This window comes from Helianthus annuus, chromosome 16 (assembly GCF_002127325.2).
Source record: "Helianthus annuus cultivar XRQ/B chromosome 16, HanXRQr2.0-SUNRISE, whole genome shotgun sequence".
NCBI lineage: Eukaryota > Viridiplantae > Streptophyta > Magnoliopsida > Asterales > Asteraceae > Helianthus > Helianthus annuus.
In genome coordinates, this window is record NC_035448.2 from 94,675,131 (window position 1) to 94,695,262 (window position 20,132).

The 20,132-nt window shown below is 41.3% G+C and overlaps 1 protein-coding gene across 1 annotated transcript; it reads left to right on the forward strand.

Annotated features, from left to right (window-relative positions):
- The first annotated feature begins 11,027 nt into the window (after positions 1–11,027).
- On the forward strand, positions 11,028–18,720 carry LOC110915366 (protein transport protein SEC16B homolog). The gene is made up of 13 exons (XM_022160044.2): positions 11,028–13,077; positions 13,675–13,974; positions 14,375–14,500; positions 14,626–14,748; positions 15,142–15,315; positions 15,534–15,665; positions 15,745–15,879; positions 16,193–16,320; positions 16,607–16,715; positions 16,817–17,125; positions 17,243–17,392; positions 17,524–17,813; positions 17,982–18,720. The coding sequence occupies exons 1-13, from the start codon at positions 11,395–11,397 to the stop codon at positions 18,412–18,414; spliced, it is 4,092 nt and encodes a 1,363-aa protein (XP_022015736.1). The 5' UTR covers positions 11,028–11,394; the 3' UTR covers positions 18,415–18,720.
- Positions 18,721–20,132: the final 1,412 nt, after the last annotated feature.

Here is a 20,132-nt window from a genome sequence, read left to right on the forward strand (position 1 = left end):
TTCAGCTGTTCATGGGGAGGGTAGAATTCGAGCATCATCAATTCTCGCACCTCAGGCCATGGGAGAGCATAAGCTTCCTCGTTGGAGCGGAGGTTTCTCTCGTTCGCCCACCACTCTAGAGCTCTGCCTTGAAACATGCCAGTTGCACTCCTAGTCTTTAAGTGTTCTGGGCACTCGCTGTTGATGAAAGTAACCTCGATGCTGTCGAACCATTCCAGTATACCAATCACCCCATAACTGCTCGTGAAAGGCTTAGGGTTGCAAGAGACAAAGTATTTGTAGCTGAATTTCATGGGCTTCACTTTCTCTGTCTTAGATTCAACAGAGGAAGGAGGAGTGTTTGAACCCTGGATCTCAGTGACGATCTTTGGCACCATGCGAGCAATCTGATTGGCCATGAAAGACATCATTTTCTTCTGAGAGTTGGTTCTGGCTTTCTTGAGACAGTTGGATAGTTTACGGGAAGACATCTAAAGATCCAAGAAAAGGATCATATAACTCTAGATCATAGAGCCTCGTAGTATATAGTTTCACACATGATCACGTAAAGACTCAAGTTTCAAGCGTTCAACATGTTTCACATAGATTCAACATTCACCACAAGTCCGCAAACCTATGACCTTCGCATGGCACGTAGTACGAAAGTACGGTAATGTGTCAGAAACACTTATATATAGGAAGTACCAGTGGCGTATCCACCATGTTTCGGGCATGTCACGTCCGTCTCGTCTTTGGTGTCATGTTACGTGTCACATTTTGCCAACCATAACAGTACACTCCACCATTATCACATATACGTAGATCAATCAAATAGTTTCGCATAGCTCAACGTTCAACATCCTAACCACAGTCCACAAAACAACGAATTCCTCATGGCACGTGTTACGAAAGTTCGGCAGCATGATAGAAACACTTATATATAGGAAGTACCAGCGGCGTATCCACTATGTTTCGATCATGCCACACCCGTCTCGTCGTCGGTGTCATGTTTCGTCAACCGTAACATTAGACTCCATCATTTTTACATAGATCAATCAAGTAGTTTCAACATTTCCACTACGAGTCTGCAAAACTACGATCTTCACATAGCACGTAGTACAAAAAGTTCGGTAACATGCCAGAAACACTTATATATAGGAAGTACCAGCGTCGTATCCACCATGTTTCGGACATGTCACGTTCGTCTCGTCTTCAGTGCTAGGCTACGTATCATATTTTGCCACTCAACAGCACATATGCGTTAGGGTACACGTAGATTAGCAAGTAGTCTCACATAGCTCATTGTTTCTACATTCTTATCACCGGTCTGCAAAACACCAAATTTCGCATGGCACGTGGTATGAAAGTTGGTAACATGTCGGAAACACTTATATAGGAAGTACCAGCGGCGTATCCACCATGTTTCGTCCATCTTACCTCTGTCTCGTCTTTCGGTGCCATGTTACGCTTAATGTTTTGCTTCCCATAACAGCACATACCACATAGATTAACCAAGTAGTTTCACGTAGTATCATGTTCCATCATGTTTCACATAGTTTACTCAAGATTCCTACATAGATTAACACGATGAGTAAAGCTTCGTAAATTTAGTTCGATCCTGAGAGATTACTATTATTGTTTTAGATTGCGGAGATACGTGCGAGTTGCATAAAAAGTCTTAAAACGAACGAAGTATCAAGTTTAAAACCACATGAAAATCATAAAAGATAGGCTCATAAAACATAGGATTGTTCTGGGTAGAGGAACGTTGACTAACCAAAGTGAATCGAACCCCTCTCGAATTGAGGCAACGTGTCTTGACTTACTTAGACAAATACGTCATCGATGTTAGGCCTACGATATCTGTCCTTTCGATCATTTCACGTCCCTAATTGATTGGGAATTTCAAGACTTTGGCGAGACAGAAAAATCAAGGAGTTGGACTAGTTATCAAGGTATGAGTTTCACCTCTAACTTGACAACTTCGTACTCTAATAGTGTCGATACTTATCAAAAGATAAGACCTACAAGAATATAATATGGAAATTTCCCATCAAGGTTCGGATGTCACTCCTGACTTGAGGGTAAATCTCGTGCAAAATACAAATACTGCATAGCAGCGTTTTCAAAGTATCCAAGTGTTTATTGTGTCAGCCTTCGGAAAGGCATGTAAGTTTAACAGGAAATGTGTTGCTATGAAGCAAATACGGTAGAATACATAAGTCTTAAACAACAGATAAGAGTCAAGGTTCCTAGAACTATAGCCTAGGCAAAGCATTCCTACTTTCCCTAATTCCCTATAGTTATGGCTCTGATACCAATCTCTCACACCCCAACTGATGGCGGAAACATCAGGGCGCAGCACTAAGCGTTCAGATTGCTCATGAGATTCCATAACACTAGTAGTTTCAATAGTAATTAATCAAGTACATAGAAATTGTCTTACAGCATCCATGAATCAAACACAAGTACCAAATACAATAATCAAACATTGATCAAAGTTTCTAGATTAACTAAGATGTGTTTCTAAGCAGCATCCTAGCAAGTTTCTTGTTTTCCTCAGCTACTATCAACCTATAACATGTATTAAAATATATCAACAATAATGCTGGTGAGTATACAAGTTTGAGTACATAGTAGTATAATAGTTTAAAAGTCTCATATCTAGCATGTTAACACATAAAAAGTTTCACCATGCTATTAAACACAGTTCAAGTGATAGCCCAAGTTTCCAATACGTTAATCACCTTCCCAAGACTAAAGGAAAGCAAAATAGATTCCTCCTAACAATACCCCAAAGACTAAGGGGGAGGTGCATTACCCTTATAGCGCTACCATTGTTAAGGCGAAACTACACACAAGGTTAAACGTTCACATAGCATAAAAGTCTCAAGTTTCCAAGTATCAAGTTTCCATGTTTACAGCGGATAGAGTAAGTTTCAAATAGTTTCAAGTGTCAAGTGTTAAGTTTATAGAATACATGTTGCATCCCAAAAGTGTTTAAAGCAAAAAGGGGGATCGAGTATACTCACAGTGGGTGCTAAGTATCAACACCAACTAGTTGGATCGAATGGAGCTCTGGGGTTAGCCTGATTATAGTTTAACAGTGTAAGCGTCGAACAGAAAGTGGAATCAGCGAATAAAAGTGTCTGACAGGTGTCCGGATCGGATGGTCATCCGGACGGATGGTCATCCAGTCGGATAACCAGTCAGCCCAGAGGAGACCCCCCCGATCGGATGGTCGTCCGATCAGTTGTGTGTTTGTGAACTAGTAAAGTTTCAAGTGTCGGGAGCATAGTGTCCTGTAAAACAACAAGTGTAATGATAGTCAGACTTTCTGGACGGATGGTCATCCAGTCGGATGGCCATCCGGTCCGACGGTCGGATGACCGTTTGAGTAAAAGTTTCTTAGTTCAAAATACTGATTCAAATAGTTTAAGTATTGAAGGGTTTTGGGAAATAGGTCGTTCGGTCGGATGACCGTTCGATTGGATGGTCGTCCGATCGGATGGTCATTCGACAGTGTGATCCTTTTTCCCTTGCAACCTTCGTAAAGCTTTTAAGTTTGAGTTTAACTGAGATGACGTGGCAACGTACCGAGACAACGGGAACCCACCAAGGTTTCAGCCTGTCTGATCGGATGGGAATCAGTCCGATCGGATGATTGTTCTTGACGGAGTTTCATGTCTGATTGGTAACCCGGTCATCTTCTCTGGTGAAAACCCGTTTTCAGACCGACTCTCAACTAAGGAACGAGGAAAGAACCTGAATGAGTCTGGATTCTCTCGGTTTTATGGAAAAATAAGTAAAAGTCGAAGAAAAATAGTTAATCAGTTGGAAAAGTTCCGTTTTAGCATAGATCTATAGTAAAACGTGTAGAAATCCCTTAGATCTGAACCAAATCTTGATGGGATGACATCACACAGCCGTTTGTACAAACAGTCATGGTGACGTCACCCTCAAAGGCCCAAATCTTAGTGATTTCACGGTGAAAAGTATGATTTTGATGAAGAATCAAGTGAGAAAGTGTGTGTTTATGATAGTTGTACAAGAATAATGAAGAAAACTTACAAGAATTGCTTGAAAATGGAAGAAAAGTGCCTTAGAGCGAGAGAGTGCGTGCTGATCGGTGGAGCTTATCACATCAGTGATGTGACAGTGGTATTTATAGTGAAGAGGAGGTAAGGCGGTGCAAGTGGGTCGGATGGTTGTTCGGTCGAATGGCCTTCTGATCAGATGCTCATCTGATCGGATGGTCATCCGATCGAATGTCCATTCGGACAGCCGAGACCCGTTTGCTAGATTTTCCGAGTTTGGTTCATTTTGCGAGCCAGATTAAGAGTTGCGTTGCGTATTATTGTGTAATATCATCACATGACAAGATTATTTAACTAACACAAAAATTTTCATGTTTCAAGTCTACAAAGTTTCAAAGTTCTAGTTTAATCAAGTTTCTCGTTTCATAAGTATCAAAAGTCAAGTATCAAGCCTCTAGTTTAAAGAATCAAGTATCAAGTCTCTAGTTTCAAGAATCAAGTATCTAGTAGTTTCAAGTTTCAAGTTTCAAGATTCATAGTGTTTATTAAGTATCAAGCATCAAGAGTCAAGTTTTAAAGTATCAAAGAGTCAAGACTCAAAGTTTCATGTATTACAAGAGTCAAAGTTTCGCATAGTGTAAAGTTTCACATAGCTTAGGGACTAAACTTGTCAAAAGGTGAAAGTTTAGGGACGCAGGGCGTTACACAAGTCTTGCCCTTTTTTATACTTCATTGGTCGGGTCGGTCGCAAGAACTGCGCGTCCGTGAGGAGGACATCTCTTGGTGACTTCGTGAGTTCGATCCAATTGCGGTCCCAAGACTCTTTCTTGGATGCCCGCTGATGTCGCTGGGCATTAATAGTGGCCCTTGCATCGGGTTAATACCCGCGCGGGGTGTATGGTTTGGAATCGTTGCCTTGATTCCGTGTATCCCGGTTGCGCTTATTGTTGATGCGCTTGATCTCTTGGCGGGAGGATTGACCTTCCGTCTGGGGTCGGGCTTTGCCAGTGGGGGGTTTGAGAGATCGTGTGGTTTGGGCATACTTCTTGACTGCCGCCATGACGTCGTCCCATTTTTCTTGCAAGCCCTCCTTGCCAGAGATTGTTATAGTCATTTCGTCATGGTTGACCGCTCGGAGGAAATGATTGCGGGCCATTTGGTCTGCTACCCTGCCAATTTCGAGGCATTCTTTATTGTAGCGGATGACGAAAGCTTCCAAACTTTCGTTCTCTCCAAGCCAGATGTTCATGACGTCTAATGAATCACGTTTGTGACGTCTTTGCTGGCTAAAATGGGCAAGAAATTTGTCTTGCAATTGTTCGAATGAGGCCAGTGATCCGACTGGCAAAGAATCAAACCAGGCCCTCGCTAGTCCGGTGAGGGTCTGGGGGAAAAAATGGCACCAGCTGGGCTCGTCCCGACGACCGATGGCCCCGGCCCCGGTAAAGACATTCACATGGTCGTCAGGGTCTGACGAACCATTGTACTTGCCCACCGTGAGCGGAAGTTTGCTCTTGGTGAGTGGGGCCAAGGCAATTTCCTTTATGAATTTGGAGTTTACGGCAGCGGACCTTGGCCTGTAGGGTTGAGCATGATCGTGCTTTGCAACGCGATCGTATACGGTACGGGGTTGCGTGGGGGGATAGTAATTGTAATCCCCTGGTCGGCTGTGAGCTGATTGAGAGTCCCTGTAGTATGTATGGTCGTCTGGGTCAGTGCGGTCATACCTTTAATTATGGGGGTGCGGTCCCAGACGGCTGTGTATACCGGACCCTTGGTGAGCAGTTGACGTTCACCGATATTCTCCATGTGGGCCCAGGTGGTCATGTACTGGTCTCCTAGCCCGGGATCCATAAGTGGAGTCATCCTCCTGGAGCGTATGGATAGTACAGTAGGAGGATCCACGTGACCCACGCCTATCCCGGGAAGCGGGGTGTGTTGGTGCCCTGCCCTCGTATTGCAAGATACGAGCCGCAGGTGTATATGGCGCGGGTGTGGGTCCTCCGGGTGGTTGTGCATTTAAGCAAGCGTTGTTATAGGCTGCAGCGAGGGCAACCTATCGTTGGAAGTACCAGGTGTGGAGATCCACTCCTGGTGGCAGTACTGAGGTGTACTGCGAAAAGTCTATAATGAACCCGGGGGAGCGCCCCCCTGTGCGGATGTGCCAATGTGGCCGATTTATTGGACCAGGGGAGTGTTCCCCGTAGGTCCTAAGTTTGCGGGGGGTAAGGTTTTCCCCAGTAGTATTATGTTGACGATCAGACATGATCTTCAAGAAAGAGAGATGGAAATAAGTGCTAAGAGTAGCGGTGGGCGCCAATGATGAAACAGTGGTTAACCAAGGGAGGTTAATTCACTGGTCTCGTCAAGTAGGGTTAATCCCTTCTTTTCGAGGATCGGTGGCTGGATCGTCCGCTGATCTGTCTCTTGCACAAGGGAAACACACCGTGACTCGTAACAAGGAGGATGGGGTCGGGGTGCTCCTTGTTACCACTCTCCGGCGTGAGAATCAGTAATTTGCTTAAGAGCAAAGTGTGTGATAGTAGTAAGAGTGAGAGAGTTTGATAAACGATACCTCAAACCTGGTCCGGGATGGGTATTTATAGCCGAGGAGTGAAGGAGGATAATTGAGTGGCTAGACTAACAATGCGCAGCCCCTTGCAGGTGTGTCAGGCTTGTCGGTCATGGAGGTGACGCTACGTCCCACTACGGCTGCCAGTCTGTGTGCCAGCGTTGCTTACGTGTGGGCTGACAAACGAGTGTCATTGGTGCCACTTGCTATTTTGGTCACCTTAGTCAAGGTGTCAGTCCCACTTGCGTCGTTGATAGGATGCGGTGCTAGGCCGCATCGCTATCTGCGGTAACCGCGGTTGTTTCCGCGTCCCTTGGTTTGACGAAGATGTGAACAGGATGCGGTGCCAAGCCGCATCGCCATGTGTGGTAACTGTTGTCGTTACCTAGATCCCTTGTCGTGACGAAAATGTTTATAGGATGCGGTGTTAAACCTCATCGCTATGTGTGACATCCATTTTCATACACAAGGTAAGTCTTCTCATCACTAGACCGATTGGATTCGGTATCTGTGTTCGCGCATGCGCGCATGGACGCAGATAAGTTCTTGTCGATGGGAGTATTTGATAAGGGTGATGGTCACTCGCGACTGCTTCGGTGCGAGATTTGGGACCATACCCCTTCACCTTGTTAAAAATTTCAGTTAAGTCTGATTATATAAGGGTAATTTAGTCCTTTTACCTATGAACTTAAAGTATTTAATAAAAAAATAACATTTTAAAGCTTATAAAAACAAATATAAATACAAATATAAATACAAATCAAAAGTCTCCCACTTGACTTCATCACTCGTATCATTATCTTGTTGCACCTGATTACGATAGAACAAGAAGACGACTAGTTGCCTATGTTTATTACCTTTTGAAAAGCTTCCTATTCTTAACATAAGCTTTCTTTGCAATAATACATTTTTGTTCAGGCTTGATTTTCTTTTACCTTTGTGCTATCTTCCAAAAGTTTTTCATCAACACTGTCACACCCCCAAAATCCACACGCGGAGTATCGCCGCAGGGAGCGTGACATGACCAGGATCAAGCCACCAATCATATTGAACAATGTAATTAAATAAACAAAACCAACCACAATATAATTGGTGTCCAAAAGAAATCAAACAAGTTTAAGTAATCAGCGGAAGCATAGTAAAGTTTAAATAACCAAACATAGTTTAAAGTTCATAAAGTTTAACATGGCACACAACGGTCCATGCCCCACAACGACTCCTCCTGCTCGTGCAAGCTCCAGCTAAACCTCTAACGACCTGCAAGGCATGTAACAACAAGTCAATAACAAAGTTGAGTGAGTTCACAGTTGGTGTTCGTTTTAAAGTTGTTTCAAAACCATGAGTTCATTTGCAAACCATGTGTTAACCAGTTTTTCCTTGTTCCCAAACCATATCCATAACCAAGTAGGGGCTTCCCCATGTGAACCACTAGACCCGTTTACCATATCGACCACTGGCTAAAGTAAGTTGGTGCCCTGACGTCAATGTCTATCATCATTGACTAGTGCCCAGATCCATCAGTTCACGCTCGTCCTCTGCGGCACGGTGTGAGGCTTGTCAAACCTAAATAGCGCTATCTAACTAATGACCCGCTCGCCATTGGCCCGACGATTAAGTCGATATAAAAGTGAGGGACTTCATGATAGAGTTTTTGGTCTAGTATCCGTGTTGTCACCCTTCAATAAAGAGGATGTGTACGTAAACCCCAAACCAGGAGATTACGCAGTTTCCAATTATACCATTATCATGTGTTGTCACCCTTCAATGAAGATGGTGTGTACGTGTTCCAAACCAGGAGATCACGCAGTTTCAGTTTCAGTCCTTTACCCATTCCCAACCTCTGGGAATCCCATGCCTTGTGGAAAGTGTGAACTCACCTTGGTTTGCTCGGCAGATACATGAAAAGGTCACTTGAGCTATAAGTGGTCAACCACGTCCTAACATGATTACCATACAAGTCAGTTCTAAGTTCAAGTAGTGCACGTAAGTCATGGCATACACATTGAACATGTTAAGCAACTCAGTTAAACAAACCCAAAGTTTCAACTTGTGCGATCCAATAGTTTGGGCCGAACCATTTGTGCGATTCACTAATGTAGCCCAACTAAACACCCCGGCCCAACAGGTTGTGCGGTTAGCACAGCCTTATGCGACCCACATCATGTTGTGCGATCCAATATTCACCCGACCCAGTTTATGAATAAGCCCACTAACTTGTGCAACCCAAAACAGTTTGTTTTAGTCTTGTGCGATCCAGTTCAGCTTGTGCGACTGGACAAACTTGTGCGATTGAGTTTCGGCTTTGAGGCCCGACAGTATAATAAATTCCAAGTAGTTTGTGTGTGGCCCAAGCCTTGTGCGATCGGCAGTGCCTTGTGCGATTCACAAGGTCTTGTGCGATCATGCAATGCTATGTTGTACACTGTGATCTAACCAGTTGTACCTCAACTTGTGCGACTGTCCTGTGCGATCCATCTCTTGTACGATCAAGAGTGGATCTTGTGCGATTAGTTGAGGTTCCTAAAATCATGCGATCTGTTATTCCTTCCTTATTTACCCGATTATAACAATTAATTTCTAACAGTTTTCCTATTTTGCATCCTTCGATCAAATCAACCAATTACCAAGTAAATCCTCATGAACCCTAATTGATACTTAGACAATTCATCATCAATATAATCAAACTAAACTGTTTAACCTTCTTGAATTCATACAATAACTCATAACATAAAACAATCAGATTCAAGTTCCACATTTTCATCACACAATGCTTTTCACCAAATCATGCAATTAACCCGAATATGATACTCAACTGCCGATTATATTGATCCGGTTCAAGATTATCATTAACATCATATGATTGCCAACCCTATATTGATTTAGTCACTCTACGCATATGAGCTGATTGCATGAACACTACTTCTATTCGGTTCTTACCCATCTAAATCAACATCAAGCATTTATCAAACCCTATGATGATCGAACAGTTTGTTCATCATAACACTTTTAAGCATCAAATCTCGAATAACATATATTCAATCATACAACAAGCATCAACCATAACAAAATCAAACAATGACATGACACTAACCGGTTAAGAGAGTAGAACGAGGATGATCCGAATAAGAAGGTCTTCGATGGAAAGGGGGGTGTTTGCTGTCGGCTTCGTGAGAGAAAGAACAGAGAGTAGGGTTCGTGTCTTTAGAGTGTTTAGCAAATAATGAGGAGTATACCCCCTCCTCATGAGGTTATGCGCATCAATGGAATGAGCCGAACCCTAGCATGGGCTGCCCGTAGGTTTCAAGTTCGAGTATAGTGGGCCGAGAGAGGTGTGGAACAAAAGCCCAAAGGCTTGTGCGATCGGCCAAGTGTTGTGCGGTTGGGTTGTGTTGTGTTGTGTTGTGCGGCAACATTATATATATACATTACACACATAATCATATTACATAACTACCCTTCCATTAAAACCACATATTACATATAGTCCAAACAAGTTACATCAAAGTACACGAAAGGTTCTGAAATACGAGTTGTCACATTATACCCAAGTTGAAAGAAATTTCGTCTCGAAATTTAGCACATGATTACTGAGAAAGCTAGTTAAGTTGCGTGGTTTTCCTCGGGTGTCACAAACACAAACCTCATTTTAAACCTCTTGGCTGGTATTCAATGGCATAGATCCGGAAGTTGTGTTTGAAAAAAAAACACTAGATCCGACGTTTCATCAACAGATCCGACGACATCAACATCAGATCTGACGTTTCATCAACAGATCCGACGACATCATCCGTCGCTGTTCCCAATGAAAAACCTAAGCGACGTTGGTGGTGATTGGGGTTGGGGATTTCTAAGCGGAAATGGTGTTCAGGCGATGGTGGTGGTTAGGTCAGACGGTCGTAATAGAGGTGGTGGTTGGTGATGATTGTGCTCTGATGAAGAAGAATGAGAAGGAGGTTGCTAGAAGATGAAGATCCATGTTTGATTTTGAAAATTTGTTAAGGAATTTGAGAGATTGTATGATTTTAGGGTTACAGGGAGAAGAATGGGCAAATATATTGTTATGGTGGTTGTGTTTCAGTGTTCATAAGTTTTAAAATGTTATTTTTTATTAAAAACTTTAAATTTTTAGGTAAAAGGACTAAATTGCCCTTATATAATTAGAGTCAACTGAAATTTTTAACAAGGTTAGCGCTAAAGGACCTAGGGTGTAATGAGTTTTACAAATAAAGGATTGCGACTGTAATTATTGAAGCGAAATGTTATCCATTTCAATCCGATACAAACATAAAGAACGAGAAAAATGTAATTTACCCTTTAAAAAATAACACCAAGTGTAGACCAAAATTGTTGATCATGATAAGTTGAAGGACTGTTACCGTAACATGCAAAAGAAAGACAAATCCACGGTGTGGGTGGTTGAAATCAAGGGCTCGTCTATACTAAAACATACTCTCATTTTTCACCCCTCTTTCTCTCTCTCTCTCTCTCTTGTTTCTCTCTCTATACATATATACGTATCCTGAGATTGTCGTCTTGGTCCCCGAGCTAATTGTGCATTGTGCTGCTTTTGACGCAATCGATCATCTCCGATTCGACCAGGTAACACTGTTGGAAGATTCAATTTTGCTTGCTGGATCGATCAAACCGTATCTGGATCTTCCATTCAGGACTTTTACTTGCTAATTAGGAGTTGATGTTTCGGATCTGTGACTGAATTTCGTTGAATTTTGCCTGAGGTTTTCTAGTTCAATTGATTATATTATATTATTCTAGGGTGTGTAGGTGGGTAGGTTTATAGATAGATAGATGGCTTCTAATCCTCCGTTTATGGTGGAGGATACCGATGAAGACTTTTTTGATAAATTAGTAGATGATGATGATGATGATTTGAACCCCCCTGCATTAGCTTTAAAAGAGGAGATCAATAATATTGTTGATGATAATGATTCTGATGATGCTAAGGCTTTTGCTAATTTGAGCATTAGTGATGTGGGAGCTGGAGTTGAAGATTTGGGGGAAGTAGGTTTAGAGGAAGATAGTTTGTTAATTACTAAAGAAGAATTTTCTAATGTAGACTCAAGTCGTATAGTTTCTTCTAATTCGTTGACAGTGGATAATAATGTTAATGATGAACCTGATAATGGTACAATCCAGTTGGATAAACCAGTGGGTTCTACAGGAAGTGAGGATCAGAATCAGGGATCTGGAGGTACTGCAGGTGTTAAAGAGGTGCAATGGAGTTCCTTCGGTTCTGATTCCGTGGAGAATAGTGATAACGTATTTGGAGCAGACCCTGGTTTCTTTAATGAATTTGATAATGGATCAGTTGACCAGATAGGGAAAGAGGATAGCTTCATTAGTAGTGTAGTAAATAATTCCTTGCAGGTTGAGGATGTTAATACTTACTCGCATCAACTTCAATCCGATCAGGCGTACGCCACCACAGGGGAACAAGCTTCGGATGGGCAAGATCCTAACAGTATTCAATACTGGGAGAATCTTTATCCTGGATGGAAGTATGATGCAAATACTGGACAATGGTATCAAGTAGATGCAAATTATGATGCAACATCATATGCAGAAGGGGTGAGTAACACAGAATCTGCTTCTGATTGGAACCTCAACCGTCAGAATTCAGAGGTTTCTTACTTGCAGCAATCTGCCCAATCTGTTGTGGGGGCTGTAGCAGAGAAGGGCACAACGGAAAGTATTACAAGTTGGGATTCTGTTTCTCAGTCTGGTCAGAGTTTATCAAACTGGAATCAGGGTTCAGAAGCCAACAACAAAGTGTATCCTCCTCATATGGTTTTTGATCCCCAATACCCTGGCTGGTATTATGATATGCATGTCCAAGAATGGCGATCGTTGGATGATTACAATTCACAGTCAACTGCTGTAGCTCAGGAGCTCGTTAACCAGAATGGGTACGGTTCAAGTAATACTTATTATGAAAATGAACAGAAAACATACAGTGGGCAGGAACAAGCTTATAACTGGAATGGTTCTTTTAGCAATGCTGGACAACAGAGCTCAACTATGTGGCAACCTAGTAATGTTGCCACTAGTGCCCCAATGGAAGAATTTAGAAATGACCAACAGATAGGTAATCACTATGGCAGGAATTTCCATGTAGATAACAATGTTAATCAAGAGAGTTTTTACGATTATGCGGGAACAACCACCACCCAGGTTGATAATGGGTTCCCTGCAGTTTCTGGGACTCAATCTGCTGTTCTTTATAGTCAGCCATTCAGTCAGCCTTTGGAGCAAAGTGAGCCCATGAATGTCCAAAAGGCGTATGGAAACCAGAACCAGTTAAGCTATTTGCAGCAAACAGTTCAGAGCGCTCATCAAGTTTCTTATGGTTCTACTACGGGAAGATCTTCTGCTGGCCGCCCTCCTCATGCATTGGTTACTTTTGGTTTTGGTGGGAAACTGATTGTGATGAAAGATGATAGCGCTTCCATAAATGCATCCTACGGAGGCCAGGTTAGCCAGTATTTTGTTATTCTTGTCAATCATATGCCAGCATATTTTGGTGGTTTCAGTTACTTTGATCTATATGCATATAAATGGGTCGATTTGAGCTATGTTTTACCACTATCAGGTCAAAGGTGTAATACAAAAGTTAGCTTTAAAAGGAGTCTAAAATAGTATTTATTTCCAAGGCAAAAAACCTCCAATATTTTTTGTTTATAACATATTATTTCTGTTGTCTTCTTTGGCACACTAATTATCTTAAAAAGAGTAAAATTAATGGGTGAAAAGGTTTTCGTCAACCAATCCGGCCCATATTAAAGTTATCCCTTTTGACCTGTCGCGGTGACCCGCTCTCGCCGCTTTAGACACCAAAAAAAAACACTCAACAAATGGCTACAATTTAAGGAATGTGTTGGGGGTGGGATAAGACTTTAGGATCAATAGGTCCTGGTCGCTATAGCGCGCTACGTACACATGCCTCGTTATTCAAGTCACCCAAACCATCGACCTGACTGTTGGGCACCACTATTATTTATGTTTGGATCCAGTTATTTCTCTGTTTTTTAAAATCATTATTCACAGTTTTGTTTATGTTTCTCATTGAAGGATTCAAAATCAGGGTCAATTTCTGTTCTTAACTTAGCAGAAGTTGTTACTGGAGGAGGCAATGTACATGACTATTTTCACAATCTCTGTCAGCAGCCATATCCCGGTCCACTTTCTGGTGGAAATGCTGGGAGTAAAGAGTTAAACAAATGGATTGATGATACTATTACACACACTGAAACTTCTGATGTTGTTTATAATAAAGGTGGAGTTCTAAGATTGCTCCTTTCCTTGCTGAAAATAGCCTTACAGCATTATGGCAAATTGAGATCTCCTTTGGGCTCAGACACTAGTTTAAAGGTAAAAGATACAACCTTTTTGAAGTTGTATCAGTAATTTTATCCGCAATCATAATTGGGATTGTTGCCTATTTTGCAGTATGGTGAATGCAGTTGTTTAAGGTTAACAGCCATGTCAGTATGAAATATGTTTACCAAAATTATATTATTTCAATAATAATTGAAATTTTGGAGTACATTGTGACTTGTGAGCAACTTTCGACCTGTGTTACCTGTTTCCCTGTTTTAACAATTTTACCTGTTTGACTTGTCAAAGATTAATAACCCTATCAACTTAAAGTTATATTACATAATCATCAAATGATGACATTGCTTTGTTAGTTGTTACATTCTACATGAGTCTACAAATTATTTGCTACCCGTGTATAAATTTATATATGGTTTTCTTATTCATCATTTAGGAAAATGATGCTCCAGAAGTAGCTGTTGCTAGACTGTTTGCGTCTGTGAAGAGCAGTGCGGAATACCACAATTACGGTGCTTTTTCCCATTGCTTGCAACATGTACCTTCAGAAGCACAAACTCGGGTATTTATCATCCTTTGTATGCTTCCCTACAAGAAACGCATCCTAATTGTTCTTCTGCTCATACCCAAGTTGCCTTTTTGTTACAGTGTCTATGATGTATGTATAATGTATGTGTTATGATTTAGGAAGCTGCTGCTGAAGTCCAAACTCTGCTTGTTTCTGGTAGAAAGAAAGAGGCTCTTCTTCGTGCACAAGAAGGCCAATTGTGGGGGCCCGCACTTGTTCTTGCAGCACAACTCGGTGATCAGGTACCCCCTCCTAGGGCTGGCGTTTTTTGACCTATTAACTGTTAAATAGGTAAATCCGGGTTACGCTTTGCCACTAATGGGTTCATTTGGGTAGAATGTGAAAATTTTACTCGTATTAGAAATTGGTTGCGCATCACCCAAAATGAAATAAAAATGCGTAAAACCTAGAAATATCATTTTCAATCAGAAATTTTAACATCATATAAATAATCGAGGTTTTATGTTACACTAAAGACAAAAAACATTTTCTTGTTGGCCCAAACCGACCCGACCCATTTTAACCCTCTTTCCCCTGATATTGCCACAGACTGTTTTTCATGTCTTGAGAGAAATGTGTTGTCTAATATTATTTTGTCATCAAATTCTAATACTTTCTTTGTGACTTTTTTGCAGTTTTATGTGGATACAGTTAAGAAAATGGCTCTTGGTCAGTTGGTACCTGGATCACCATTGCGGACACTATGTCTTCTTATTGCTGGTCAACCAGCAGATGTATTTGCAACTGATGCTACAACAGATGCTGGGGTTCCTGGTGCTCTAAATATGTTCCAACAACATCCTACACAGGTAACTGGCTCAAGTAGTTTAGTTAGTTTGTAGCTGATAATTTGTTTATAAAAAAATTGAAAATGGACAAGAAAGTGTTGGCAGGTGTGGTGACCCCTATAAGTAATGACCCGATTTAACCCGGATCACATTTCCAGTCTCCCATCTTGCGACCTCTAGTCTTTTACGTGTGTTTCTCTTGATATATCTCCCTTATTTTTTTTTTTTTTTTGCATTAGGGTCAGCTTAGTGTTAATGGTATGCTTGACGACTGGGAGGATAATTTGGCAGTGATCACTGCCAACAGAACGAAAGATGACGAATTAGTGCTTACTCATCTGGGAGATTGTTTGTGGAAGGAAAGGAGTAATGTAAGTTTACGTGAATGCACCACCTCACATTATTGTAATCTTGGGATTTGGTTCGTAACTCGTTAAAAGTATGATCCAGATTATTGCAGCCCACATTTGCTACTTAGTTGCAGAAGCAAACTTTGAAGCATATTCAGACAGTGCTAGACTCTGCCTCATTGGTGCAGATCACTGGACACATCCCCGTACATATGCCTCCCCCGAGGCCATTCAGGTCTCACAACATTTCCTTTTACTAGAATCAAAGACACAACAACCGGTTAATGTTTCTTAACAATCATAAAAGTATATTTGGATTGAAGTCTTAAAAAAAGGAACGGGTCATTTCTTACTACCAAATGACTTGTGTTTTTTATTCTTTTCTTTTGTTTAATATCTTTGTAATTCAGCAAAGGGAAAGAAGTTGCGTTTTAATCGTTATCGAATGTTAGAATTACTAATTTGGTAAAATAACAAAATTGGTTATGGAAATTTTGGCACGCTATGACTACTTAATAACAAAACCCTGTAATTTTGGATGCAAACAGAGAACAGAGGTATATGAATATTCAAAGATGCTTGGAAACTCTCAGTTCACCTTGCTTCCATTTCAACCTTATAAACTTGTTTATGCACACATGTTGGCTGAAGTTGGAAGAGTGTCAGACTCTTTAAAGTACGTATAATCTTTCCTCTTTTTATTAACTTTCTTGCTTCTAGAGGTGGCGCTTTTGAACCTATTTTATATGGGAGTTTGGTCAAATGGGCCAAAAGAGAGTCAAAAGTCACTTAACACGTGTTCAAATGTTTACAACACCCGTTATAGTGCTGTCATAAAAAAAATATAATATTACTAGTTTTGTCACTAACTCATTTGATCGCTTACCCAACCCACCCACTTTTCCACCTTTACTTGCTTCTGCGTGTGTTCCCCCATCTGAAGATATCACATCTTTATTCAGGTACTGTCAAGCTGTTACAAAATCGTTAAAAACTGGACGAATCCCTGAGGTAGAAATCTGGAGACAATTGGTTATATCCTTAGAGGATAGGATAAAAACTCACCAACAGGTACTGCTTTTCTTTTCTTTTTTTGTTTATCTCCCTCTAAAATTTGATAAATAAAAAGAAAAACTTTTATTGTTAATATTTTTATTTTTCCTGTTTTGCAGGGGGGGTTCACTACTGGTAAAATAGTTGGTAAATTGCTCAACCTTTTTGATAGCACTGCACATCGTGTTGTTGGCGGCCTTCCGCCGCCTGTTCCATCAACATCTGGTGGCAGTGCCCAACACGACTACTATCAACAACCGCAGAAGGGTTCAAGGGTTTTAACTAGTCAATCGACAATGGCAATGTCATCTTTAGTGCCATCTGCATCGATGGAGCCAATCAATCAGGCAGATGGAAACAACAGAAATTTGATGCATAACCGCAGTGCTTCAGAGCCTGTTTTTGGTCGATCTCCATCTCCCGTTAAGGTTGTGATAAGATTCATGTTTTTGTTACTTTCAAAATGTAAATTGATCATAATGAAAGGCAAAAGACTGTATTGGTTATATATGAAATTAAGTTTAGAAAATTTTATGTTGGACCAGGATGACACATTGAAGGAAAACTCTGCCGTTTCTGCGGATTCAAAAAGTAAAGCATCTGAGAAGCCTTCAGGGCGTCGTGGCTTCAGTTTTCGGGCCATGCTTTACGAAAAAACAGTTGGTAGGATTCTACCGGCTCGCCAAGACAAACAGGTACAATTCATCCTACATATAAGCGGGAAAATGGGCAGGCTAAGCTTGTTGGGTGGGTTCCATAAGGTTGGGTCGACCCACAAACACAGTTTCCATTCAAATTGACCCGTTATTTACATTGATGTTTGCAGGCAAAGTTGGGCGACGCTAATAAGTTCTATTATGATGAAAAACTTAAGAGATGGGTGGAAGAAGGGGCTGATCCTCCAGCAGAGGAAGCCGCCCTTGCTCCACCACCTACAATGACGACAGCTTTCCAGAATGGATCACCAGATTATAGCCTTAAGTCCGCTTTAACACCCGAATCTGTGAGCTCTGAATTTGCAAGCCCAGCTCCCGCTACTCATACTTCAGGAATCCCACTGATTCCACCCACCACAAACCAGTTTTCTGCACGTGCAAGAACAGGGGTCCGAGCAAGGTAATTTTTATTATTAATTAATGAATTGCTATATAAAACGACAGTTTTTGTAACTGATTATCATATAGCTGAGTGTGACTGAGAGATATTTATACCAAAATCCAGATCCAAATTCAACACATTTTGTTAACAAACTGATAATCACATTTTTTGACATGCTTATGACAGGTATGTTGATACTTTCAACAAAGGTGGCGGAAACCAGACCAACTTATTTCAATCACCTTCCGTTCCTAACACCAAACGTCCCAACCCCAACCCAAACTTCTTTGTACCAACAGCTGCCCCTGCACCAGCTGATAATCCTCCTGATAACCAAACTCCCCCGTTGGTTTCTTCTACAACCAGCCAATCGGCATCGAGCATGCAAAAGTTTGCATCAATGAATGATATTTCAAAAGGGGGATCATCATCATCATTAACATCCACATCGTCGGTCACCAATCATCCAATGTCACGAAGAACGTCATCATGGAGTGGAAGCGTGAATCAAGATTTTCCAGTTCCTGGTAGCAACAGTGAACAACAACATATGTTTATGCCAACCAAGCCAAGTTTTGCACACTCATCCAGTGATGATCTCCAAGAAGTTGAACTTTAAAGCAAAAAATAAGAAGGTTTATATTTTACATATATGATGTATACTGGAGGGTTACTTAGCTGTCTGGAGAGATGGGTTTTGTTAAATTTTAAAGAGTGGTGTTCTATATTATAACCGTTACAGACTGAAGAACACACGGAACGCTTTTTGTGTTTCGCAGGGAAGTTGAAAATGACACAACTACTCGCCCAATCTAGACTTGGACCACAAAATTGGATACTTATAGTTTTGACCCCAATTTTGTACTTTTCAACATTTCAGTTCAATTTTCGTAATCATCAAATTGAATAATAATATAATTGAAAATTTGGAATGTTACAACCACCTCAAACTGGCCGGCCGGGCGTGCCAAAATATAATAATACTCATGCAAACCCAGCATTGAACATAATCAAAACACCAACTATGAATCTAAGTGGTAGTTGCCTCGGTGTTTTTATTGGGATTTAGTTTGTTCAAAACCAATTGATGTGATTGGGATTCCTTCTCTTTTCTTCTTTTCAACTTTTTTGACAAGTCACAAAAAACTTTCTTTTTCAACTTCTCAACACACAAAAACTCCTTTTCAACTTGTTATCCAAACATAGGGTCGGCTCAACCATTTTAGTGGTCTAAAGCAAATTCAAAAACTCGAGACCTTTTTCCAAAAAAAAAAAAAAACACTATTTGAGAAAAAACCTTTATCCGGACTTGAGACCAGCAAAATAAGCTAAAAGGTTTGTTGTTGGCGAAATTAACTTAATTTTTTTTTTGTATTTTTATATATTTTTGAGTAAATTACAAAGTTCGTCCTTTATGTATGTCTAATATATCAAAGTATGTCCTTTATCTTTAATAAGCTCAGAAAACATACTTAATGTTTGCAAATCCTTACATGTTACGTCCTTTAGTCCTAATCCAGTTACTTTTCATGGTTAAATTTGACTAAGTCAGCCCCACATAAGGGTATTTTGGTCATTTTATCATAAATATTAAAATAAATAATAAAAAAATTATATATATATATATATATATATACATACAGCTCTCTCTCTCTCTCTCACAACACATCAGCTCTCTCTCTCACACATAAACACATCTCTCTCTCTCTCTCAACACACACCAGCTCTCTCTCTCTCTAATCGCCGGACCACCACCACCGGACCGACAACCACCGCCATACACCTCACCAGACCGACCACCACCGCCATACACCTCACCGGACCACTGCCACCACCTGCACACACCTCACCGGACCACTGCCACCACCTCCACACCACCACCGTTGGACTCCAAAACGATGTACGCCGCCGCCTCCCGCCATACGCCGTCGCCTCCAAAACGGTTAGTTATCGGAGACACTCAAACGGCCACTTTGTTCCTCGCCGGCTCCCGTCGTACGCCACCGTATGCGGTCTTCGTTCTACTGCCCTCTTTTCTCTCTCTCTAATCGGATCGAATAGGTGGTGGTTGTGGGAAGATTTGTAGTTTGAATCCGGATTTGGGGTTTGTTTGGGGTTAGTAGCTTAAATGTAAATTAGGGTTTGAATTTTGTGGTGGTGTTCAGATCTGTACATATTCAGATCTGAATATGCAGGTTGGGGTTGGGCGGTGGTGGAGGTTTGTGCAGCGGTGGTGATGATGGAGCTATGGCGGTTGACGGTGGTGATGGTGTTGGTGATAGTGGTGGGCGTGTGTGTGAGAGAGAGGGGAGGGTTCAGATCTGTACATATTCAGAT

What these genes read in the sequence shown, in the direction of transcription:
- LOC110915366 (XM_022160044.2), top strand. Translation starts at nt 11,395, where the DNA reads ATGGCTTCTAATCCTCCGTTTATGGTGGAGGATACCGATGAAGACTTT. An exon ending in CAGCACAACTCGGTGATCAG is followed by an intron (nt 14,749 to 15,141) that starts GTACCCCCTCCT and finishes ACTTTTTTGCAG; the next exon opens with TTTTATGTGGATACAGTTAA. An exon ending in AGAGTGTCAGACTCTTTAAA is followed by an intron (nt 16,321 to 16,606) that starts GTACGTATAATC and finishes ATCTTTATTCAG; the next exon opens with GTACTGTCAAGCTGTTACAA.